Source organism: Lampetra planeri, chromosome 66 (assembly GCF_965212315.1).
Source record: "Lampetra planeri chromosome 66, kcLamPlan1.2.h2, whole genome shotgun sequence".
NCBI lineage: Eukaryota > Metazoa > Chordata > Hyperoartia > Petromyzontiformes > Petromyzontidae > Lampetra > Lampetra planeri.
The window spans coordinates 33868-59929 of record NC_136172.1 but is presented as its reverse complement, the minus strand read 5'-3'; the positions used below and the strand labels follow the sequence as shown (position 1 = coordinate 59929).

The following is a 26062-nucleotide window of genomic DNA, read 5'->3' as shown; positions in this document are numbered from 1 at the left end:
TCAGTGTCTAGAGTTACCCATCAGAGACCAGTCTGTCAGTGTCTAGAGTTACCCATCAGAGACCAGTCTGTCTGTCTGGCAGTGTCTAGAGTTACCCATCAGAGACCAGTCTGTCAGTGTCTAGAGTTACCCATCAGAGACCACTCTGTCACTTTCTAGAGACTCATCAGAGACCACTCTGTCTGTCACTTTCTAGAGACTCATCAGAGACCACTCTGTCTGTCACTTTCTAGAGACTCATCAGAGACCAGTCTGTTGATCACTGTCTAGAGATCCCATCAGAGACCGGTCTTTCACCTTCAAAACACAAAATCGGATAATTCATAAAAAAAGTTTTTACTTTCGTTAATCAATGGATGCGTTCCGCTACTGAGTGCGTCGCTATTATTTTCCATTGTACTCGTTCGCGTGAACATGCCAATCTCTCACTTTGACGCAGCTGGTGTGCGTGCGTGCGGCGATGGGACTCCTTTCCATCTCTGACCCCGCCTACTTACCCATGGATGACACCCACCTCAAATCTATATGTAACCTCTTGTTGCAGCAGGTCTCTCCTCTTCTTGGTTCTTTCAGTAAAGTCACGTAGAATGGAAATATTCTACTCACCCCTAGTGTCGCCATTCTACGTGACTTTACCGAAAGAACCAAGAAGATGAATCCCTGCAGTCACGAAAGCTTTAAATCGAAATTCAGGTCTCTCCTGTTCAGCAGTTCTACTGCTGTATCTTTCCACCTGATGACGATTGCTTGTGTTGTGATCGACACGTCGTGATTTATTATACATTTTTCTACCCACGTGACTTTACCAAAAGAACCAAAGAGTATGGATTCCAGCAGTCACAAAAACTTCAAATCAAGATTGTTTCTATTATTGTTACCTCTGCGCTGTTCAACTTCGCAGGGTACCAACGGCAGCTGACCTACAAACGTGACGACCATTCCTACAGCGCGTTCGGAAAGAGCGACGATGATGGAAACACATGGTACGGTGTCATCGGTCACCAACGAGACATCACTAAATCATCTCTAATCGATTCACGTGTCATTGGGGGCAGATGTGGTAATTCTACTCACCCCTAGCATCGTTAATCTGCTCACCTCCTTCGCCATTTGTGCCCCCAGGCTCACGGCGTTTGTGCTCAAGTCCTTCGTGAGAGCCTCCAAGCACATCGCCGTATCCGAGGGCCACATCACCGGGCCGTTTTCCTGGCTCGTAGAGCACCAAAACGCCTCCACCGGCTGCTTCATCAGCGTCGGACGGCTCTTCAACAACGCCATGAAGGTGCCGCTTTTGACACCAGAATCGGAATGCTCGTTGTTCCCACTGGAGCTGTAGAGATGTCCAGGTTCCGGTGGCCACGGGTTCAGAACGTCACAATGATGAGCGCAATACACAAACGTAAGAAGTAGTACAAATTGTTTGGGTCTTTTGGTAAAGTCACGTAGATAGGTTAAAATTGATAAATGAATAAAATAAACAAAACCACGAGGTTTCGATCACAACACAAGCGATCGTGATCCGGAGGAAAAAAGAGGGGGAAAGCTGCTGAGGCAGGCTGTTTTAAAGGTTTAAAATGGGTGCAGCTCAAGGGTCATAAACAAAGTGGGCGGGGCTAGTGATGTTAATGTGAGAAATGTGCATGTTAATGTAAGATCGGAGAGTGGCCTGCACGACGAGGACGCGGAGGTGGCTATGTTAATGTTCGAGATTAGCATGTTAATGTGAGATGTGAGATATTACGGTGGCCATCTTGCATGAGTGACGTCACGGTGGCCATCTTGCATGAGTGACGTCACGGTGGCCATCTTGCATGAGTGACATCACGGTGGCCATCTTGCACGAGTGACGTCACGGTGGCCATCTTGCATGAGTGACGTCACGGTGGCCATCTTGCATGAGTGACGTCACGGTGGCCATCTTGCACGAGTGACGTCACGGTGGCCATCTTGCACGAGTGACGTCACGGTGGCCATCTTGCACGAGTGACGTCACGGTGGCCATCTTGCACGAGTGACGTCACGGTGGCCATCTTGCACGAGTGACGTCACGGTGGCCATCTTGCATGAGTGACTTCATGGCGGCCATGTTGCACGAGTGACTTCATGGCGGCCATGTTGCACGAGTGACTTCATGGCGGCCATGTTGCACGAGTGACTTCATGGCGGCCATCTTGCACGAGTGACTTCATGGCGGCCATCTTGCATGAGTGACGTCATGGCGGCCATGTTGCACGAGTGACTTCGCGGCGGCCATGTTGCACGAGTGACTTCATGGCGGCCATGTTGCACGAGTGACTTCGCGGCGGCCATGTTGCACGAGTGAATTCGCGGCGGCCATGTTGCATGGGTGACTTCGTGGCGGCCATGTTGCATGGGTGACTTCGTGGCGGCCATGTTGCATGGGTGACTTCGCGGTGGCCATGTTGCATGCATGACTTCACAGTGGGAGGGGAGACTTTGAGACTCCTGAGTTGTTATTCAAACCCAGACACCTTTCACTGTGAAGCACACAAGCTCTACCACTGCATCACCCCTACCGAGCCAACATTCTACCCCTACCACTACCACTCTACCCCTACCGCTAACACTATACCACTAACACCATACCCCTACCACTCACACTCTACCACTACCACTCTACCCCTAACACTCTACCCCTAACACTCTACCCCTGACACTGACACTCTACCCCTAACACTCTTCCCCTAACACTCTACCCCGAACTCTCTACCCCTACCACTGACACTCTACGCCTACCACTAACACTCTACCCCAAACACACTACCCCTGACACTGACACTCTACCCCTAACACTCTACCCCTAACACTCTGCCCCTGACACTGACACTCTACCCCTAACACTCTACCCCTGACACTCTACCCCTGACACTCTACCCCTGACACTCTACCCCTGACACTCTACCCCTGACACTCTACCCCTGACACTCTACCCCTGACACTCTACCCCTGACACTCTACCCCTGACACTCTACCCCTGACACTCTACCCCTGACACTCTACCCCTGACACTCTACCCCTGACACTCTACCCCTGACACTCTACCCCTGACACCCTACCCCTGACACCCTACCCCTGACACCCTACCCCTGACACCCTACCCCTGACACCCTACCCCTGACACCCTACCCCTGACACCCTACCCCTGACACCCTACCCCTGACACCCTACCCCTGACACCCTACCCCTGACACCCTACCCCTGACACCCTACCCCTGACACCCTACCCCTGACACTCTACCCCTGACACTCTACCCCTGACACTCTACCCCTGACACTCTACCCCTGACACTCTACCCCTGACACTCTACCCCTGACACTCTACCCCTGACACTCTACCCCTGACACTCTACCCCTGACACTCTACCCCTGACACTCTACCCCTGACACTCTACCCCTGACACTCTACCCCTGACACTCTACCCCTGACACTCTACCCCTGACACTCTACCCCTGACACTCTACCCCTGACACTCTACCCCTGACACTCTACCCCTGACACTCTACCCCTGACACTCTACCCCTGACACTCTACCCCTGACACTCTACCCCTGACACTCTACCCCTGACACTCTACCCCTGACACTCTACCCCTACCACTAACTACCCTACACCTAACACTCTACCCTTTCCCCTCTACCCCTTTCCCTACCCCTCCGTCCCTACCCCTAACACCCTACACCGAGCACTCTGCCAAAACAGTCTGTTAAGGCTTCGCGGGGCATTTTTGTCTTTGTCTTGCCAGGGAGGAGTGTCGGACGATGTCTCGCTCACGGCCTACGTCACCGCCGCTCTCCTCGAGTCCAACATCTCCGTGAGTTCCTCGACGGAGGAGAAAACCACGTGCACGCCTCGAGCGTCATCGCTCTCTCTACACGCAGGGGTCTCAGTGGTAGCTCTGTGATATCCGCTTCTGCGGGTTCCGTTCTGCGTGGAGCAGAGACGTCACTTGAATGAGAGGAAGGGAACTCAGAGGTAGCACTGTGAAATCCGCTTCTGGGGGTTCCGTTCTGCGTGGAGCAGAGACGTCACTTGAATGAGAGGAAGGGAACTCAGAGGTAGCTCTGTGAAATCCGCTTCTGCGGGTTCCGTTCTGCGTGGAGCAGAGACGTCACTAGAATGAGAGGAAGGGAACTCAGAGGTAGCTCTGTGATATCTGCTTCCGCGGGTTCCGTTATGGGAAATGTTTTTTTTTCCTGGATGGGCTCTTCTCTGGATCTGGAGGCCACCGAAAGCATTGGAGGGAATTTAAACAACTTTTATTTCACCAGGTAAGGCCCCAACTGACCTCGTTCCCAGAAGCGACGTGGCCATCACAAATGATAGATCAACGAAGTGGCTTATCACGTGGACATTTATGAGCAACCAAGTACTCTGAACATGTCATGTCGATTCTAAATGTGGATGGAAACACCGGGGGACCCACCCCCCCCCCCCCTTTATCCCCCACCCCCCTTTACCCCTTTACCCCCCCACTTCCCCTTTATGCCCCGCACCACCCTGCCCCCTTCATCCCCACCCCCACCCCCCACCCACCCCTCTCCATTTACCTCCCCCCCCCCCCCCCGTGTCCCCTTGGCAGGGCCCCGTCGTGGAGCGAGCTCTGGGCTGTCTCCGTCCCCACGTGCTCGAGTCCAGCAACCCGCACCTGCTGGCGCTCGCCTGCTACGCCTTCGGCCTGTCCACAGACAGCACCACGGCACAGGCGCTGCGAGACGCCCTGCAGTCGCGCGCCGTCACCAAAGGCAAGTTGGGGGTGGGGCGGGGGGAGTAGAGATACAGGGGCAGTGATGGTAGGGGTTGGGGTAGTGATAGTGATAGGGGTAGTGATAGGGGTAGAGATATAGGGACAGTGATGGTAGTGGTAGGGTTTGGGGTAGGGGTAGTGATAAGGGTAGATATACGGGGGCTGGATGGTAGGGGTTGGGGTAGTGATAGTGATAGGGGTAGAGATGCAGGGGCAGTGATGGTAGGGGTTGGGGTAGGGGTAGTGATAGGGGTAGAGATGCAGGGGCAGTGATGGTAGGAATTGGGGTAGTGATGGTGATTGGGGTAGAGATGCAGGGGCAGTGATGGTAAATGTGGAGGGGAAAACAGGAGGATCTGGAGACAAATCCATTGTCAGGGTCGGGATCAAACCCACGACTTCCTGCATATCCGGCGAGGTAGTTAACATCTCACGACAGGGAGATAGACAGAACATGCAAACTGCAAATATACAGCAGGCGTCAGGAATGGTATCGAGCCCACGACCTCCTCCATACCCTGCGAGGTAGTTATCATCTTCTAGCCACCATGGTGATGATGATGAGAGAGAGAGAGAGAGACGCAAACTCCAAATATTACAACAGGCATCGTCAGGTTCGAGATGGAACCTACGACCTCCTGTACACCAGGCGAGTTAGTCAACATCTCCTAGCCACCGTGACGATGATGAGAGAGAGATACGCAAATTCCAAATATACAGCAGCAGGCATCGTCAGGTTCCGGATCAAACCCCCCACGACCTCCCACATACCTGGCGAGGTATTCAACATCTCCGAGCCGCCGCGACTGACCTGACGATCGTCGTCGCCCCCTGCGCACAGGCGGACTAACGCACTGGCAAGAGGCCAACAAGAAAGACGACAAGGACGACGAGGACGAGGAGTGGGGCTTCAATTTCAGACGGTCCTACGGCGGGGCCACGTCGGCCGCCGTGGAAACGACGGCGTACGCGCTGCTGAGCCGCCTGGCGGTGCCCGGGCAACTCGCCTCCTCGGCAATGAGCTCCAACATCGGCATCGTGCAGTGGCTGAGCAAGCAGCGGAACGCCTACGGGGGGTTCTCATCCACGCAGGCGAGAGGCGGTCGCCACGCTGCTCGTCGTCCTCACGCTCATTGTCGCGCCCTCCACCGCGGCCGTCACAGCGCTTGTCACTCCGCCCGTCACCGCACCCGTCACCGCACCCGTCACCGCGCCCGTCACCGCGCCCGTCACCGTGCCCATCACCGCGGCCGTCACCGTGCTTGTCACCGTGCCCATCACCGCGGCCGTCACAGCGCTTGTCACCGCACCCGTCACCGCACCCGTCACCGCGCCCGTCACCGCGCCCATCACCGCGGCCGTCACCGTGCTTGTCACCGTGCCCATCACCACAGCCGTCACAGCGCTTGTCACTCCGCCCGTCACCGCACCCGTCACCGCACCCGTCACCGTGCCCATCACCGCACCCGTCACCGCGCCCGTCACCGCGCCCGTCACCGTGCCCATCACCGCGGCCGTCACCGTGCTTGTCACCGTGCCCATCACCGCGGCCGTCACAGCGCTTGTCACCGCACCCGTCACCGCACCCGTCACCGCGCCCGTCACCGCGCCCATCACCGCGGCCGTCACCGTGCTTGTCACCGTGCCCATCACCACAGCCGTCACAGCGCTTGTCACTCCGCCCGTCACCGCACCCGTCACCGCACCCGTCACCGTGCCCATCACCGCGGCCGTCACCGCGCTTGTCACTCCGCCCGTCATCATCACGCTTGTCGTGGTGTTCATGGCCACGGTGGTGGTGGTGGTGGTGGTGATGGTTGATGATGACGACGGTGATGGTGATTGATGGCGATCATGATTGATGATGATTGATCTTTATGATTGATTATGGTGGTAATCGATGGTGATGATTGATGATGGTGATGATGACGATGATGATCACAATGACAGGGTAAGATCTGCTTATATGCTGGTGTCCTTGTATGTAAGCAGATCTTTCTGACCTCTGACCCCATTGGTCAACTCCTGAATCAGATGCTCCTACTGCTGGTGGGTCTACAGACTTGAGTTAGATCTCCTTGCGACTGGTGGGTCTACAGATCTTGAGTTAGATCTCCTTGCTGCTGGTGGGTCTACAGATCTTGAGTTAGATCTCCTTGCTGCTGGTGGGTCTACAGATCTTGAGTTAGATCTTCTTGCTACTGGTGGGTCTACATATCTTGAGTTAGATCTCCTTGCTGCTGATGGGTCTACAGACTTGAGTTAGATCTCCTTGCTGCTGATGGGTCTACATATCTTGAGTTAGATCTCCTTGCTACTGGTGGGTCTACATATCTTGAGTTAGATCTCCTTGCTGCTGGTGGGTCTACAGATCTTGAGTTAGATCTTCTTGCTGCTGGTGGGTCTACAGATATGGAGTTAGATAACCTTGCTGCTGGTGGGTCTACAGATCTGGAGTTAGATAACCTTGCTGCTGGTGGGTCTACAGATCTGGAGTTAGATATCCTTGCTACTGATGGGTCTACAGATCTGGAGTTAGATAACCTTGCTACTGGTGGGTCTACAGACATTGAGTTAGATAACCTTGCTACTGGTGGGTCTATAGATCTTGAGTTAGATCTTCTTGCTGCTGGTGGGTCTATAGACATTGAGTTAGATCTTCTTGCCATCGTGTTGAGCTCTTGGCCCTCCCTCCCTCCGTCTTTGCCCAACCCCAAGCAGGACACAGTAGTTGGCCTGCAAGCCCTGTCAGCCTTTGCCGCCCTGATGCACGGTGGTGGTGGCGGTGGTGGTGGCGGTATCAAGGCGGTCGTGCTGGACTCAGCTCACACTTTGCTCCGGGAGGTCTCCATCGACTCCACCAACGCCCTAATCCTGCACCAGGTGCAGCTGCCTCCTCCTGTTCCTGCTCCCGTGGTGTCCTCCTGCACCGTGGAGGCCACGGGCCAGGGCTGCGTGCTCTTCCAGGTGAGGGGGCGGGTGGGGCCCACACCACAGGGGCTAGGAGATGTTAACTACCTCGCCTGGTCTGCAGGAGGTCGCGGGCTCGATCCCGACCCTGACGATGCCTGTATTTGGCGAGGTGTTAATTCGGAATCCGATGAGCTATAAATGCTGTTTTTTTCACAGATGTCCCAGTCAGGGGCACACGGGGTTAAGAACGTTAACAACAACAACAACAACACAGTGCAAAGTACAAACAAGTTAAACGCATCACCCAATCGCACACAAATACAACGCTAAATCATCCCCATCCTACCAGGCAGAGCCCACTGAGGTTTTCACTTATTGTTCGAAAGCGACCTGGCCACTAATTATATCTCGACAAAAGTGGCTCATCTTTTGGACATTTATAGCAGCAAAATAATCAAAATCGTCTCAATGCATGTTTCTAAACGTGGAGGGAAAACACCGGAGAACCCGGAGAAAAAAAATCCACAAGACCATGGGGAAAGAGAGAGAGAGACACGCAAACTGCAAATATACAGCAGCAGGCATCAGGGTCGGGATCGAATCCACGACCTCCTGTATACTAGGCGAGGGGCAGCAGTTGGTCTGTGTATAGGCATTCCTACTCGCTACTAACAGCACTTGCCCCAACAGTCTGTTCGAGGCTACACGGGGGATCTTTGTCTGTGTATAGGCGCTGCTACTCGCTACTACTAACAGCACTTACCCCAACAGTCTGTTCGAGGCTACACGGGGGATCTTTGTCTGTGTATAGGCGCTGCTACTCGCTACTACTAACAGCACTTGCCCCAACAGTCTGTTCGAGGCTACACGGGGGATCTTTGTCTGTTGTCGCTGCAGGTCTCTCTCAAGTACAACGAACCCCCTAAAGATTCGAAGCCCAAGTTCAGTCTATCCGTGGCCACCAACCCGGCAAATTGCTCCAAGGCAGCACGCAAGGGCTTCCAAATCAACGTGGAAGTCAGGTGGTCATTGCATGGGGTTCACGATGGCCGTGGCAGGGTGACACTGGACCCAGCATCGCCTAGAGCCGGGGTTCGAGCAACGCTGAGTCTATGGACAGTGTTGAGTCTATGGGCAGTGTTGAGTCTATGGACAGTGTTGAGTCTATGGTGCAGTGTTGAGTCTACGGGTAGTGTTGAGTCTATGGGCAGTGTTGAGTCTATGGTGCAGTGTTGAGTCTATGGTGCAGTGTTGAGTCTATGGGCAGTGTTGAGTCTATGGTGCAGTGTTGAGTCTACGGGTAGTGTTGAGTCTATGGTGCAGTGTTGAGTCTATGGGCAGTGCTGAGTCTATGGGCAGTGTTGAGTCTATGGGCAGTGCTGAGTCTATGGGCAGTGCTGAGTCTATGGACAGAGTTGAGTCTACGGGCAGTGTTGAGTCTACGGGCAGTGCTGAGTCTATGGGCAGTGCTGAGTCTATGGGCAGTGCTGAGTCTATGGTGCAGTGTTGAGTCTATGGACAGAGTTGAGTCTACGGGCAGTGCTGAGTCTATGGGCAGTGTTGAGTCTACGGGCAGTGCTGAGTCTATGGACAGAGTTGAGTCTACGGGCAGTGCTGAGTCTATGGACAGAGTTGAGTCTACGGGCAGTGCTGAGTCTATGGGCAGAGTTGAGTCTACGGGCAGTGTTGAGTCTATGGGCAGTGCTGAGTCTATGGGCAGTGCTGAGTCTATGGGCAGTGCTGAACCTATGAATCTATAGGCAGTGCTGAATCTATGGGCAGTGCTGAGTCTATGGGCCATGTTGAGTATATGGGCAGTGCTGAACCTATGAATCTATGGGCAGTGTTGAGTCTATGGGCAGTGCTGAATCTATGGTGCAGTGCTGAGTCTATAGGCAGTGCTGAGTCTCTGAGTCTATGGGCAGTGCTGAGTCTCTGAGTCTATGGGCAGTGCTGAGTCTCTGAGTCTATGGGCAGTGCTGAGTCTCTGAGTCTATGGGCAGTGCTGAGTCTATGAGTCTATGGGCAGTGCTGAGTCTATGAGTCTATGGGCAGTGCTGAGTCTATGAGTCTATGGGCAGTGCTGAGTCTATGAGTCTATGGGCAGTGCTGAGTCTCTGAGTCTATGGGCAGTGCTGAGTTTATGAGTCTATAGACAGTGCTGAGTCTATGAGTCTATAGGTAGTGCTGAGTCTATGAGTCTATAGGCAGTGCTGAGTCTATGAGTCTATAGGCAGTGCTGAGTCTATGAGTCTATGGGTAGTGCTGAGTCTCTGAGTCTATAGGTAGTGCTGAGTCTATGAGTCTATAGACAGTGCTGAGTCTGTGAGTCTTTAGACAGTGCTGAGTCTATGAGTCTATGGGTAGTGCTGAGTCTATGAGTCTATAGGTAGTGCTGAGTCTATGAGTCTATAGACAGTGCTGAGTCTATGAGTCTATAGGTAGTGCTGAGTCTCTGAGTCTATGGGTAGTGCTGAGTCTATGAGTCTATGGGTAGTGCTGAGTCTGTGAGTCTATGGGTAGTGCTGAGTCTATGAGTCTATGGGTAGTGCTGAGTCTATGAGTCTATAGACAGTGCTGAGTCTATGAGTCTATGGGTAGTGCTGAGTCTATGAGTCTATGGGTAGTGCTGAGTCTGTGAGTCTTTAGACAGTGCTGAGTCTGTGAGTCTATGGGCAGTGCTGAGTCTCTGAGTCTATGGGTAGTGCTGAGTCTATGAGTCTATAGACAGTGCTGAGTCTCTGAGTCTATAGGCAGTGCTGAGTCTATGAGTCTATGGGCAGTGCTGAGTCTCTGAGTCTATAGGTAGTGCTGAGTCTATGAGTCTATGGGTAGTGCTGAGTCTATGAGTCTATGGGTAGTGCTGAGTCTCTGAGTCTATGGGCAGTACTGAGTCTATGAGTCTATGGGTAGTACTGAGTCTCTGAGTCTGCTGGCACTGCTGCTTAATGCACCGCGGACGTCGATCCGAGAGATGGAGGCCTAAAAAGCGCGGGAGCCAAACATCGCCGGCAATGAGCGTCGCCAGGTGATGCTCATCCTCCCCCCCTCCCTCCCTCCCTCCCTCCCTCCTCCTCATTCTCTCTCCTCCTCCTCATTCTCTCTCCTCCTCCTCCTCCTCATTCTCTCTCCTCCTCATTCTCCTCTCTCCTCCTCATGATTTGTATTCTCCCTCCCTCCCTCCTCCTCCAGCTACCACGGCGAGCGAGGCGAGTCGAACATGGCCCTCGTGGAGGTGAAGATGATCTCCGGGTACAGCGCGGTGAAGTCTTCTCTTAAAGAGGTTGGTGTGTCTCCATCGTCATCGTCGTCGTCGTCATCATTGGCCATCAGCAGCCGTGGTCAATCTGCTTCTGGATGAAAGCTCGTCCACTAACTGTCAGCCACCACCACTTGCGGTGGAACAATTTTCTGGATCTGATGTCACATCGCATCACCGCTCCGATCTTACATCACGTCACTGCTCCAATGTTACATCACATCATTGGTCCAATGTCACATGACATCACCCTCTCAATGTCACATCACATGACCACTCCAATGTTACATCACCGCTCCGATGTTACATGACATCACCACTCTAATGTCATGTCACATCACCACTCCAATGTCACATGACATCACCCTCTCAATGTCACATCACATGACCACTCCAATGTCACATCACCGCTCCAATCTTACATCACATCACCCTCTCAATGTCACATGACATCACCACTCCAATGTCACATGACATCACCACTCCAATGTCACATGACATCACCACTCCAATGTCACATGACACCACCACTCCAATATCACATGACATCACCACTCCAATGTCACATGACATCACCACTCCAATGTCACATCACATCACTGCTCCAATGTCACATGACATCACTTCACCACTACAATGTCACATGACACCACCACTCCAATGTCACATGACATCACCACTCCAATGTCACATGACATCACCACTCCAATGTCACATGACATCACCACTCCAATGTCACATGACATCACCACTCCAATGTCACATGACATCACCACTCCAATGTCACATGACATCACCACTCCAATGTCATGTCACATCACCACTCCAATGTCACATGACACCACCACTCCAATGTCACATCACATCACATCACCACTCCAATGTCACATGACATCACCACTCCAATGTCACATGACATCACCACTCCAATGTCACATGACATCACCACTCCAATGTCACATGACATCACCACTCCAATGTCACATGACATCACCACTCCAATGCCACATGACATCACCCTCTCAATGTCACATCACATCACATCGCCACTCCAATGTCACATGACATCACCACTCCAATGTCACATGACATCACCACTCCAATGTCACATGACACCACCACTCCAATATCACATGACATCACCACTCCAATATCACATGACATCACCACTCCAATGTCACATGACATCACCACTCCAATGTCACATCACATCACTGCTCCAATGTCACATGACATCACATCACCACTGCAATGTCACATGACACCACCACTCCAATGTCACATGACATCACCACTCCAATGTCACATGACATCACCACTCCAATGTCACATGACATCACCACTCCAATGTCACATGACATCACCACTCCAATGTCATGTCACATCACCACTCCAATGTCACATGACACCACCACTCCAATGTCACATCCCATCACATCACCACTCCAATGTCACATGACATCACCACTCCAATGTCACATGACATCACCACTCCAATGTCACATGACATCACCACTCCAATGTCACATGACATCACCACTCCAATGTCACATGACATCACCACTCCAATGTCACATGACATCACCACTCCAATGTCACATGACATCACCACTCCAATGCCACATGACATCACCCTCTCAATGTCACATGACATCACCACTCCAATGTCACATGACATCACCACTCCAATGTCACATGACATCACCACTCCAATGTTACATCACATCACTGATCCAATCTCACATCACTGCTCCAATGTCTCCTGCCCCGCGTGTTGTCTCTAACACAGCTGCAGACCTTCTACGACTTCGTGAAGAAGGTCGAGGTGGATGCAAGCCGCGTGGTCATTTACCTGGACAAGGTGAGCGGCTGGGGAACTCCAGCTCGAGTGGTGGTGCTGGTGGTGTCTTGGTGTGGTCTGGGAGCCCTCCCCACCTCATCCCACCTCCTCCCCCTCATCCCCCTTCCTACCTCTCCTCCCCCTCCTTCTGCCCCCTCCCTCTTCTCTTCCCCCCCCCCCCCTCCTCCCCCCCCCCCCTCCTCCTCACGACCACGGGGAGGGAGAGAGAGACAGAGACAGACAAGCAGACTCAGCAGCAGGCGTTAAGGTCGGAATCGCACCCATGACCTCTTGTATACAAGGCGAGGTAGTTAACATCTCCTAGCCACCGTGATGATGATGATACTGAGAGAGAGAGACACGCAAACTCCAAATATACAGCAGGCATCGTCAGGGTGGGGATTAAACCCACGACCTCCTGTACACCAGGCGAGGTAGTTAACATCTCCTAGCCACCGTGATGTCCAGTAGGGGGCGCTGTAGTGCTGAGCCATCTGAATCGATCATGTTCCAAACCTTCACAACAACGTTACCACACAACAACCCTGCCACAACAACGTTGCCACACCACAACATTACTACAACAACGTTGCCACAACAACATTGCCACAACAACAACATTGCCACAACAACGTTGCCACACCACAACATTACTACAACAACGTTGCCACAACAACATTGCCACAACAACAACATTGCCACAACAACGTTGCCACAACAATATTGCCACACAACAACGTTGCCACACAACAACGTTGCCACACAACAACGTTGCCACAACAACAACGTTGCCACAACAACAACGCTGCCACACAACAACATCGGTCTACCACGTGTTTCTCCCCCTGCGTCCACACTAAGTTTCCCTTTTCTTATTTTCCTCTTGTCGAGCGAGCGATGGTTGTCCACCTCTTGTTGTCGGATGCCGTTCGCAAATCTTTAATCCACCCTCTCCTAGGTCGACAAGAAGCCAATTGCAGTCAGGCTGTCCGTCACTCAAGACATTGCTGTGGACAACCTGCAACCTGCCACCGTCAGAGTCTACGATTACTATGCCACAGGTTAGTAGGGTCAACTGTGTCAGAGTGTACGATTACTATGCCACAGGTGAGTAGGGTCAACTGTGTCAGAGTCTACGATTACTATGCCACAGGTTAGTAGGGTCAACTGTGTCAGAGTGTACGATTACTATGCCACAGGTTAGTAGGGTCAACTGTGTCAGAGTCAACGATTACTTTGCCACAGGTTAGTAGGGTCAACTGTGTCAGAGTGTACGATTACTTTGCCACAGGTTAGTAGGGTCAACTCTGTCAGAGTCTACGATTACTATGCCACAGGTTAGTAGGGTCAACTGTGTCAGAGTCAACGATTACTTTGCCACAGGTTAGTAGGGTCAACTGTGTCAGAGTGTACGATTACTTTGCCACAGGTTAGTAGGGTCAACTGTGTCAGAGTCAACGATTACTTTGCCACAGGTTAGTAGGGTCAACTGTGTCAGAGTCTACGATTACTATGCCACAGGTTAGTAGGGTCAACTGTGTCAGAGTGTACGATTACTATGCCACAGGTGAGTAGGGTCAACTGTGTCAGAGTCTACGATTACTATGCCACAGGTTAGTAGGGTCAACTCTGTCAGAGTCTACGATTACTTTGCCACAGGTTAGTAGGGTCAACTGTGTCAGAGTCTACGATTACTTTGCCACAGGTTAGTAGGGTCAACTGTGTCAGAGTGTACGATTACTATGCCACAGGTTAGTAGGGTCAACTGTGTCAGAGTGTACGATTACTATGCCACAGGTTAGTAGGGTCAACTGTGTCAGAGTCTACGATTACTATGCCACAGGTTAGTAGGGTCAACTGTGTCAGAGTGTACGATTACTATGCCACAGGTTAGTAGGGTCAACTGTGTCAGAGTCTACGATTACTATGCCACAGGTGAGTAGGGTCAACTGTGTCAGAGACTACTATTACTATGCCACAGGTTAGTAGGGTCAACTGTGTCAGAGACTACGATTACTATGCCACAGGTTAGTAGGGTCAACTGTGTCAGAGTCTACGATTACTTTGCCACAGGTTAGTAGGGTCAACTGTGTCAGAGTCTACGATTACTTTGCCACAGGTTAGTAGGGTCAACTGTGTCAGAGTCTACGATTACTATGCCACAGGTTAGTAGGGTCAACTGTGTCAGAGTCTACGATTACTATGCCCCAGGTGAGTAGGGTCAACTGTGTCAGAGACTACGATTACTATGCCACAGGTTAGTAGGGTCAACTGTGTCAGAGTCTACGATTACTTTGCCACAGGTTAGTAGGGTCAACTGTGTCAGAGTGTACGATTACTATGCCACAGGTTAGTAGGGTCAACTGTGTCAGAGTGTACGATTACTATGCCACAGGTGAGTAGGGTCAACTGTGTCAGAGTCTACGATTACTATGCCACAGGTTAGTAGGGTCAACTGTGTCAGAGTCTACGATTACTATGCCACAGGTGAGTAGGGTCAACTGTGTCAGAGTCTACGATTACTATGCCACAGGTGAGTAGGGTCAACTGTGTCAGAGTCTACGATTACTATGCCACAGGTGAGTAGGGTCAACTGTGTCAGAGTCTACGATTACTATGCCACAGGTGAGTAGGGTCAACTGTGTCAGAGTCTACGATTACTATGCCACAGGTGAGTAGGGTCAACTGTGTCAGAGTCTACGATTACTATGCCACAGGTGAGTAGGGTCAACTGTGTCAGAGTGTACGATTACTATGCCACAGGTGAGTAGGGTCAACTGTGTCAGAGTCTACGATTACTTTGCCACAGGTGAGTAGGGTCAACTGTGTCAGAGTGTACGATTACTATGCCACAGGTGAGTAGGGTCAACTGTGTCAGAGTCTACGATTACTATGCCACAGGTTAGTAGGGTCAACTGTGTCAGAGTCTACGATTACTTTGCCACAGGTGAGTAGGGTCAACTGTGTCAGAGTCTACGATTACTATGCCACAGGTGAGTAGGGTCAACTGTGTCAGAGTCTACGATTACTATGCCACAGGTTAGTAAGGTCAACTGTGTCAGAGACTACGATTACTATGCCACAGGTGAGTAGGGCACACTGCAACGCTATGCAGGCTACCTGGGTGACTCTAGATTTGAAGCTTTCGTGACTGCAAGGATTCATACTCTGAGGTTTTTTTCGGTAAAGTCACGTAGGTAAAAATAAATAATAAACATTAAAAATAAAAATAATAGAAATAAAATAATAAATCACGACGTTTCGGAGGCAACACAAGTGTCCGTCATCAGGTGGGACCGTCGCAACTGAATTTACTGTATTAAGTGAGGGGAAAATCCAAGAGGCAAGCCCTTAAATACCTGGGTGACCTTTGTTTGTGTCTCGCTGTCTCTACCTGGTCTTGTCTCTCTACCTGGTCTTGTCTCTGATCTTGTCTCTCTGTCTCTCTACCTGGTCTTGTCTCTGATCTTGTCTCTCTGTCTATCTACCTGGTCTTGTCTCTGATCTTGTCTCTGTCTCTCTACCTGGTCTTGTCTCTCTACCTGGTCTTGTCTCTCTACATTGTCTTGTCTCTGATCTTGTCTCTCTGTCTCTCTCTACCTGGTCTTGTCTCTCTAACTTGTCTTGTCTCTCTACCTGGTCTTGTCTCTCCACTTCCACAGAGGATGCAGCCACGTCCATGTACAGCGCTCCGTGCACTCACAGCCAGTGAGACAGCAGCGGTCGCTAGGCAACCAGAGCACAGGTAACCTGGGGGGTAAGGGTTGGTGGTAACCTGGGGGGTGGGGTTGGTGGTAACCTGGGGGTGGGGTTGGTGGTAACCTGGGGGGTGGGGTTGGTGGTAACCTGGGGGTGGGGTTGGTGGTAACCTGGGGGGTGGGGTTGGTTTCAACATTGGGTTGTGCTGTATGAGTGAGTGGTGTGTGTGTACTGTATGTGTGTGCTGTATGTATGAGTGGTGTGTGTGTGCTGTATGTATGAGTGGTGTGTGTGTGCTGTATGTGTGTGTGCTGCATGTATGAGTGAGTGCTGTGTGTGCTGTATGTGTGTGTGCTGCATGTACGAGTGAGTGCTGTGTGTGCTGTATGTGTGTGTGCTGCATGTATGAGTGGTGTGTGTGTGCTGTATGTGTGTGTGCTGCATGTATGAGTGAGTGCTGTGTGTGCTGTATGTGTGTGTGCTGCATGTACGAGTGAGTGCTGTGTGTGCTGTATGTGTGTGTGCTGCATGTATGAGTGAGTGCTGTGTGTGCTGTATGTGTGTGTGCTGCATGTATGAGTGAGTGCTGTGTGTGCTGTATGTGTGCGTGCTGCATGTACGAGTGAGTGCTGTGTGTGCTGTATGTGTGTGTGCTGCATGTATGAGTGAGTGCTGTGTGTGCTGTATGTGTGTGTGCTGCATGTACGAGTGAGTGCTGTGTGTGCTGTATGTGTGTGTGCTGCATGTATGAGTGGTGTGTGCTGTATGTGTGTGTGCTGCATGTATGAGTGAGTTCTGTGTGTGCTGTATGTGTGCGTGCTGCATGTACGAGTGAGTGCTGTGTGTGCTGTATGTGTGTGTGCTGCATGTATAAGTGAGTGCTGTATGTGCTGTATGTGTGCTGTGTGTGTGTGCTGTATGTTTGAGTGCTGTATGTATGAGTGGTGTAAGTGAGCGCTGTACGCCAGTCCTCTTCGTATGCGTCGTGTGCGAGTCCCATCTCGCCCCAGCTCGCCCTCCGGTGTGCTCCCACAGGAAGCATCAGCACGCGGTCAGCCTTCTCATCGCTGCCACCGCTCTGCGGTTTCTTCCCACCATTGCCTCTGAACGTCGCTTGCGTATCAAACGTCGCTTGTGTATCGATGTGGCAGGACGTGCAGCTACCCAATAAAAAACCCCTTTCGAGGCTCGTGTTGTTGTTGTTGTCGTTGTTGTTGTTGTTTACTTGAACGAGGTACATTCAAACCCGCTGGCTGTCGCGATGACAGCTCGCTGAACGGAGTGGCAGTCTCATCGTCATCGTCGTCCGGAAATTTGTAGCGGGCAAATAACTCTGGACGCGTGTTTATAGAGACTCGTAGAGACCCATAGACCCACAGACACCCATCGAGACTCATACCCAGAGACCCCATAGACCCACAGACAGTCATAGAGACTCATACTCAGAGACCCACAGACACCCATCGAGACTCATATTCATAGAGACCCATAGACCCACAGACACCCATCGAGACTCATACTCAGAGACCCATAGACAGTGCCGGTTGTAGCTAGTGCAGGGCCTGTAGCATATGTTACGAAGTGGCCGTAATAATCTTGGTTCTTTCGGTAAAGTCACGTAGAAGGGAAAAAATAAAATATTACAAATATTAAACAATAAAATTCTCACGTTTCGACTGCAACACAAGCAATCGTCATCAGGTGTGAAATCCACAGCAAGAAAAATTAGAAAAAGTGGCGTTTTTTTCTTAACGTCAACACCACGGACAGCGATTTGGCAGTTGGTCAGATGGACGAGGCCACCTTTGTTCGGAAACCAGTATAACCCGTAAAAACAAAGTTTTTCACTCTAAATCCTTTATATGCGTGGCGGCTAGAGTCCTCTCGTCCTCTGGCTTGAGATGGCTGCCACCTATGGGTCAGATGATTGTCTGCCAGCATTAAGCAATTGGTAATTCAATATTTACATTTTTCCCCTAAACAGTGTAAAATTTTGGAAAAATTTTTTCAGGAAAATACATTGTCACGCACAACGAGTCTGTGTGCAAAATGTCAGCTCGATTGGATCACGGGAAGTGGGTTGAAAAACGACTTAAAGATTTGCACGGTCGTAAGCACGCAAGCAAGTGAACTTAATATAAAGGATTTAAAAAAGGAGGAAAGTTGTCTCGGGTGTGGACCATTCAACTTCAAGGACAGTGCACATTATCAGAGTTGTGTCTTTTGTTTGTATTATGACTACAGGTATTGTGGTCTATGCAAACATGACTCCTTGTAAAAAGGTGTCAGTTTTGTTGCCAGATAGAAGGGTAAAAAAAAACAATTATCAGATTTTTACTGGCAAATTAGGTTCCCATGGTGTAAAGGAGGGAGGAGATGAAGATAATGGAATGTGGTTTGAAAGTCACCTTCAGCGTGAACACAATCAATTAAGACGCGAAATGGTTAATGACATCCTTCCAATGATTGCTAAGCCAGAATCCATCTTCTCGGTTGAAATTGTCTCGGCCGGGTACGGGTAGGGTACGAGTATCGGGTACCTGATTGCGACCTCTGGGATGAAGCCGTGTTGCAGGCGCGGGTGGGTTGATTCTAGGAACTTGAATTGTGAGAAGAGACAAGACGTTGGGAAATGAGTGACAAACGGTGACTCACCAGTGACTCACGGCCTACCCGTACCCGGCTGCACCAGGGTCGCAAACAGGTACCCGGCTGGGTACGGGTAGCCGGGTATCGGGTAGGGTACGGGTATCGGGTACCCGGTTGCGACCTCTGCCGATCACCCGATCGGCGGGGGCCCGGCGAGAAGTAGCCGAGGGAGGGGGGAGTGGAGGGGGTGGACGTCGATCCACACAACATTAACCACACAATGCTCTCGGTACAAAGACGCGTTGACGATATACCACGATTGTAAACTATTCTTTAATTTATTTTAGCAGGTGTAAGGTCCCACAGAGCCGTGTAGTAGCTCTTTTGTTAGACGCGACCACCTGGACATCACGAATGACAGCTGCTCAAGCAAGCGGCGGCTTATCGTTATCATCATCATCATCGCCACCACGTGGACATTTTACAGCGGCAGCCGAATGCTCTCAAAGCGTAGCGACGTCGACTCTAAACGTGGAGAAGGGGAAAACCCGGAGGACCCGGAGAAACATCCACGCGACCACGGGGAGAGAGAGAGAGACGCAGACTCCAAATACAGCAGCAGCAACAGGGTCGGGATCGCATCCACGACCTCCTACGTACCAGGCGAGGTAGTCAACATCTCATAGCCACCGTGATGCTGATGATGACGAGAGAGACGCAGACTCCGAATATACAGCAGCGGCAGGCGTCGTCAGGGTCGGGACTGAACCCACGACTTCCTGCGTACCAGGCGAGGTAGTCAACATCTCCCAGCCACCGCGACGTATTTGCATTGCCCCTGAAACGGATTGGCCTACACCAGGGCTCCAGGCGACTCTACGGTCGTGTCTCACCACCGGTGTTAGGCCAGAGATCGACAACCCCAAAGGGTGAACGGTACAAGGGCAATGCACACACAAAGCACGTTACGATCGTAATCATGAACGACGCATGCATTGATAATTGTTTTTTTACCCTTCTATCTGGCAACAAAACTGACACCTTTTTACAAGGAGTCATGTTTGCATAGACCGCAATACCTGCAGTCATAATACAAACAAAAGAACATAACTCTGATAATGTGCACTGTCCTTGAAGTTGATTGATCCACACCCGAGACAGCTTTCCTTAGAGCCTAGTCTCACATGGTGTTGGACCAGATGACGCCAAAAAGGCGCACAACTCAAAGACAACGCACCATCAGAGTATGAGAGCTCGGGGCAAGCATCTACACTACGGGAACCTCATTTGCCAGTTTTGTTGCCAGCTAAAAGTGGAAAAAACCAATTATCATATTTTTACTGGCAAATGAGGTTCCCATAGTGTTGATGCATGCGTTGTAATTCGAGACCGATTGGCATACACCAGAGCTACAGCCTTCTCCTGGACAGCCCCGTCTCACCACCGGTGGGAGACCAGAGAAGGATGGCAAGCTATCGAATTAAAGCTTCTTTCGTGACTGCAGGGATTCATCTTCTTGGTTCTTTCGGTAAAGTCACGTTGAAGGGAAATAATAAAATAATAAAAATAAAACATAATAAAATATTCTTTAAATTTCGATTTAAAGCTTTCGTGACTGCAGGGATTCATCTTCTTGGTTCTTTCGGTAAAGTCACGTTGAAGGGACATTATAAAATAATAAAAATAATTCTCACGACGTTTCGGCCACAACGCAAGCAGCCGTCCTCAGGTGAAGAACAGGAGTCTGTCGGAAAGACAGCGTCTGAATGGGCACCACCAGGCTTGGCAGCGTATATTTAAGCTGCTGGGTTGGAGGGGGGAAGGGCGCCTTGACAAAGGAATTTGCATATCAAGATATGATGCTTGCGTTGTGGCCGAAACGTTGTGAGAATTGTATTTTATTATGTTTTATTATTTTATTATTTCCATTCTACGTGACTTTACCGAAAGAACCAAGAAGGTGGCAAGCTAGCGAACGGCACAAGCGCAATGCGCACGTCAGAAGCATCGTCGCAGCTCGCTCGGGGCGAGCCGCGACATCTGTGGGACTCTTCATTCATCCTGTGAACTGGTCACCAATTCTAACATGTGCCCTGTCAAGGCCACACGCGGAGTGCTGCTGCTATTGACACGGAATGTGTTGGAACTTGGTTCTATTTTTGTGTTGTAGCAGCAGTAGCAGCAGTAGTAGTCGAAGCAGTAGTAGCAGTAGTAGCAGCAGCAACAGCAGTAACATCAGCCGAAGTAGCAGCAGCAGTAGTAAGAGCAGCAGTAGTAGTAGCAGTAGTAGCAGCAGCAGCAGCAGTAGTAAGAGCAGCAGCAGTAGTAGCAGTAGTAGCAGCAGCAGCAGTAGTAGCAGCAGTAACAGCAGCCGAAGTAGCAGCAGCAGTAGTAAGAGCAGTAGCAGCAGCAGCAGTAACAGCAGCAGTAACAGCAGCAGTAGTAGCAGCAGCAGCAGCAGTAGTAGTAACAGCAGTAGCAGCAGCAGTAACAGCAGCAGTAGTAGCAGCAGCAGTAACAGCAGCAGTAACAGCAGCAGTAGTAGCAGCAGCAGCAGCAGTAGTAGCAGCAGCAACAGCAGCAGTAGTAGCAGCAGCAACAGCAGCAGCAGCAGTAGTAGCAGCAGTAGTAGCAGTAGCAACAGCAGCAGTAGTAGCAGCAACAGCAGCAGCAGTAGTAGTAGCAGCAGCAGCAGTAGTAGTAGCAGTAGCAACAGCAGCAGTAGTAGCAGCAGCAGCAACAGCAGCAGTAGTAGCAGCAGCAGTAACAGCAGCAGTAGTAGCAGCAGCAGTAGTAGCAGCAGTAGTAGCAGTAGCAACAGCAGCAGTAGTAGCAACAACAGCAGCAGCAGTAGTAGTAGCAGCAACAGCAGCAGTAGTAGCAGTAGCAACAGCAGCAGTAGTAGCAGCAGCAGCAACAGCAGCAGTAGTAGCAGCAGCAGTAACAGCAGCAGTAACAGCAGCAGTAGTAGCAGCAGCAACAGCAGCAGCAGCAGTAGTAGCAGCAGTAGTAGCAGTAGCAACAGCAGCAGTAGTAGCAGCAACAGCAGCAGCAGTAGTAGTAGCAGCAGCAGCAGTAGTAGCAGCAGCAACAGCAGCAGCAGTAGCAGCAGCAGCAGCAGCAGCAGCAGCAGCAGTAAGAGCAGCAGCAGCAGCAGCAGTAGTAGCAGCAGCAGCAGCAGCAGTAAGAGCAGCAGTAGTAGCAGTAGCAACAGCAGCAGTAGTAGCAGCAACAGCAGCAGCAGTAGTAGTAGCAGCAGCAGCAGTAGTAGTAGCAGTAGCAACAGCAGCAGTAGTAGCAGCAGCAGCAACAGCAGCAGTAGTAGCAGCAGCAGTAACAGCAGCAGTAGTAGCAGCAGCAGTAGTAGCAGCAGTAGTAGCAGTAGCAACAGCAGCAGTAGTAGCAGCAACAGCAGCAGCAGTAGTAGTAGCAGCAACAGCAGCAGTAGTAGCAGTAGCAACAGCAGCAGTAGTAGCAGCAGCAGCAACAGCAGCAGTAGTAGCAGCAGCAGTAACAGCAGCAGTAACAGCAGCAGTAGTAGCAGCAGCAACAGCAGCAGCAGCAGTAGTAGCAGCAGTAGTAGCAGTAGCAACAGCAGCAGTAGTAGCAGCAACAGCAGCAGCAGTAGTAGTAGCAGCAGCAGCAGTAGTAGCAGCAGCAACAGCAGCAGCAGTAGCAGCAGCAGCAGCAGCAGCAGCAGTAAGAGCAGCAGCAGCAGCAGCAGTAGTAGCAGCAGCAGCAGCAGCAGTAAGAGCAGCAGTAGTAGCAGTAGCAACAGCAGCAGTAGTAGCAGCAACAGCAACAGTAGTAGTAGTAGCAGCAGCAGCAGTAGTAGCAGCAGCAACAGCAGCAGCAGTAGCAGCAGCAGCAGCAGCAGTAGCAACAGCAGCAGCAACAGTAACAGCAGCAGTAGCAGCAGTAGTAGCAGCAGCAGCAACAGTAACAGCAGCAGCAGCAGCAGTAGTAGCAGCAGCAGCAGCAACAGTAACAGCAGCAACGGCAGCAGTAGTAGCAGCAGCAGCAACAGTAACAGCAGCAGCAGCAGCAGTAGTAGCAGCAGCAGCAGCAACAGTAGCAACAGCAGCAGCAGCAACAGCAGCAGTGGTAGCCGCAGTCACCACCGCCAGAGCAATTGGTCTCAACGTCAGTCTATACTTTGGTCTACTCTTCCTTGCAATCCGTCCGTGCGTCCATCACCCAAACCTCCCCGGACATTTCGATGTAAAGCTTCTTTCGTGACTGCAGCAGGGATTCATCTTCTTTGTTATTTCGGTAAAGTCACGTAGAAGGGAAGTAATAATGTTTTATTTTATTACTTCCCTTCTACGTGACAACTTTACCGAAAGAACCAAGAAGATGACTCCCCGGACATCTCGGAAGATTTTGGTGTCGAAGTTACACCCCCCAAAAAAATCACAGACACACGCGCGCCAAACAAAGACAAAGATTCCCTGCGTAGCCTCAACAGACTGTCGGGGCAAGTGCTGTTAGCGAGCAGCACCTATGAAGGCTACCGGCGCTGTGGCACACGAGGGGGTGGGTGGCTACCAGCACCACGCCCGGCCGCCTTTGTCTCTCCCCCAGCTGTTAGCAATGTTTACTGCACGAGCCGGGTACTCGTTTGAGGCTGAGTCGACCTAGGGGAGGCCCAGTACCGGTTCAAATAATCGTCACCGGTGGTGTTGGTGGTGGTGAGCGGGAATCGAACTCGGGTCATAGCCAGGGTTCGTAGCGCAGCGTAGCGCTAACCGCTGCACCACCGCTCCCTCCTACCGCACACACCACAACCCACACAGACCACACACACACACACCCCACACACACTCTACACACACACACCCCACACACACCACACACACTCCACACACACACCCCACACACACACACACCACACCACACACACACCACACACACCTCACACACACCACACACATACCGCACATCCCACTACACATACCACAACCCACACACAGACCACACACACACACCACACACACACCACACACACACCGCACACACACCACACACCCCACATACACCACACACACACCACACACACAGCCCACACACCCACCACACACCGCACACACACCACACACCCCACATACACCACACACACACACCACACACACACAGACCACACACGCACAGCCCACAAACACACTACACAACACCACAGACCACACACCCACCACACACAAGCCACAACATTGACAAATCGCAATCTGTAAATGTGGCTTGGCTCTCCAACACACTCGTGCGCACTTCTTGAACGTTGTGGGGGTGGAGGGGGGCCGCTAACGGATGCACATGAATGACCGTGGGTAGTCCACTACAGGGTCGGGAAATTCACACGGCGATCAACGCGCATTTACATGTTTACGCGATCTAAAACAAACTAAAACAAGTGCAACCCGTAAAAACAAAGTTTTCACTATAAATCCTTCATATGCGTGGCGGCTAGAGTCCTCTCGTCCTCTGGCTTGAGATGGCTGCCACCTATGGGTCAGATGATTGCATTGCACCATTAAGCAATTGGTAATTAAATATAATATTTTTGCCCTAAACAGTGTAAAATTTTGGAAAAAAAAACTTTCACGAACATTAATTGTCACGCACAACGAGTCTGTGTGCAAAATGTCAGCTCGATTGGATCACGGGAAGTGGGTTAAAAAACGACCGAAAGATTTGCACGGTCGTAAGCGCGCAAGCAAGCAAGCAAGTGAACTTAAAATAAAGGATTTAAAAATGTACAGTGCGCCACGGACTGTAGCGGGTCGCGAAAGCACCCCCCCCCCCCGACCCACCCCACCCGGCGTTCGACATTGAACTACGCTCACGTAACAATTGCACTCATTCGCTTTCGATTTAAAGCTTTCGTGACTGCAGGGATTCATCTTCTTGGTTATTTCGGTAAAGTCACGTAGAAGGGAAATAATAAATTAATAATAAATTATTTAATAATTCTCACGACGTTTCGGCCACAACGCAAGCAGCCGTCCTCAGGTGAAGAACGTGGCTGTCGGAAAGACTCACTCAAGAGACTCATTCAGACGCTGTCTTTCCGACAGACATGTTCATTCAGACGCTGTCTTTCCGACAGACCTGTTCATTCAGACGCTGTCTTTCCGACAGACCTGTTCATTCAGACGCTGTCTTTCTGACAGACCTGTTCATTCAGACGCTGTCTTTCCGACAGACCTGTTCATTCAGACGCTGTCTTTCCGACAGACCTGTTCATTCAGACGCTGTCTTTCCGACAGACCTGTTCATTCAGACGCTGTCTTTCCGACAGACCTGTTCATTCAGACGCTGTCTTCCCGACAGACCTGTTCTTCACCTGAGGACGGCTACTTGCGTTGTGGCCGAAACGTCGTGAGAATTATCTTATTATGTTTTATGTTTATTATTTTATTATTTCCCTTCTACGCGACTTTACCCAAAGAACCAAGAAGATGCACTCATTCGCTTCGCAAACAAAAAAAACACGCCTCGCGACAACGCTCTTCCGACGGCTATGCAGTACATCGCGGCTCAAAACCTTAGCGGAGGGAAGAAGAAAAAAAGTTTACTTTAAAAAAAAGAATCATTTAAACGCGTTTAAAAATTCGTATTTTAAATATACACAGAGTCTAGTAAGATAAATACGAGTACCGTTGAGGTGGTTTTGACGGGGAGGAGTGGTGGCGCAGTGGTTAACGCACCCGATGGCGGAGCCAGGATGTTCAGGTAGGGGTTTGTCCCTTGCTTTATATTCGAACCGCGTCGTGTGATCATCGGCATCGCGCTCGCTGAAGGTGTCGATGCCTTCAGGGAAGTCGTGTGGCAGAGGTCACAAACGGGTTTTGATTCCTTGCCCGTACCCGGCCGCACCAGGGTCGCAAACGGGTACCTGTACCCGGCCGTACCCGTACCCTACCCGGCCGGGTACGGGTAGGGTACTGGTATCGGGTACCCGATTGCGACCTCTGGGATGAAGCCATGTTGCAGGCACGGG

The 26062-nt window shown here is 51.1% G+C and overlaps 1 protein-coding gene across 1 annotated transcript in view; it reads left to right on the top strand.

Annotated features, from left to right (window-relative positions):
- Nucleotides 1-17662, top strand: part of LOC144737219 (alpha-2-macroglobulin-like) — a 67041-nt gene extending 49379 nt beyond the window's left edge. Inside the window, exons 25-36 of the mRNA XM_078619940.1 lie at nt 902-983; nt 1123-1282; nt 3764-3832; nt 4601-4763; nt 5607-5857; nt 7487-7732; nt 8576-8700; nt 10871-10961; nt 12727-12798; nt 13736-13838; nt 16440-16522; nt 17512-17662. Of these exons, the coding sequence (XP_078476066.1) occupies nt 902-983; nt 1123-1282; nt 3764-3832; nt 4601-4763; nt 5607-5857; nt 7487-7732; nt 8576-8700; nt 10871-10961; nt 12727-12798; nt 13736-13838; nt 16440-16489 (1412 nt within the window). The 3' untranslated portion in view covers nt 16490-16522; nt 17512-17662. The remainder of the gene's footprint in view (nt 1-901; nt 984-1122; nt 1283-3763; nt 3833-4600; nt 4764-5606; nt 5858-7486; nt 7733-8575; nt 8701-10870; nt 10962-12726; nt 12799-13735; nt 13839-16439; nt 16523-17511) is intronic.
- The last annotated feature ends 8400 nt before the right edge of the window (nt 17663-26062 follow it).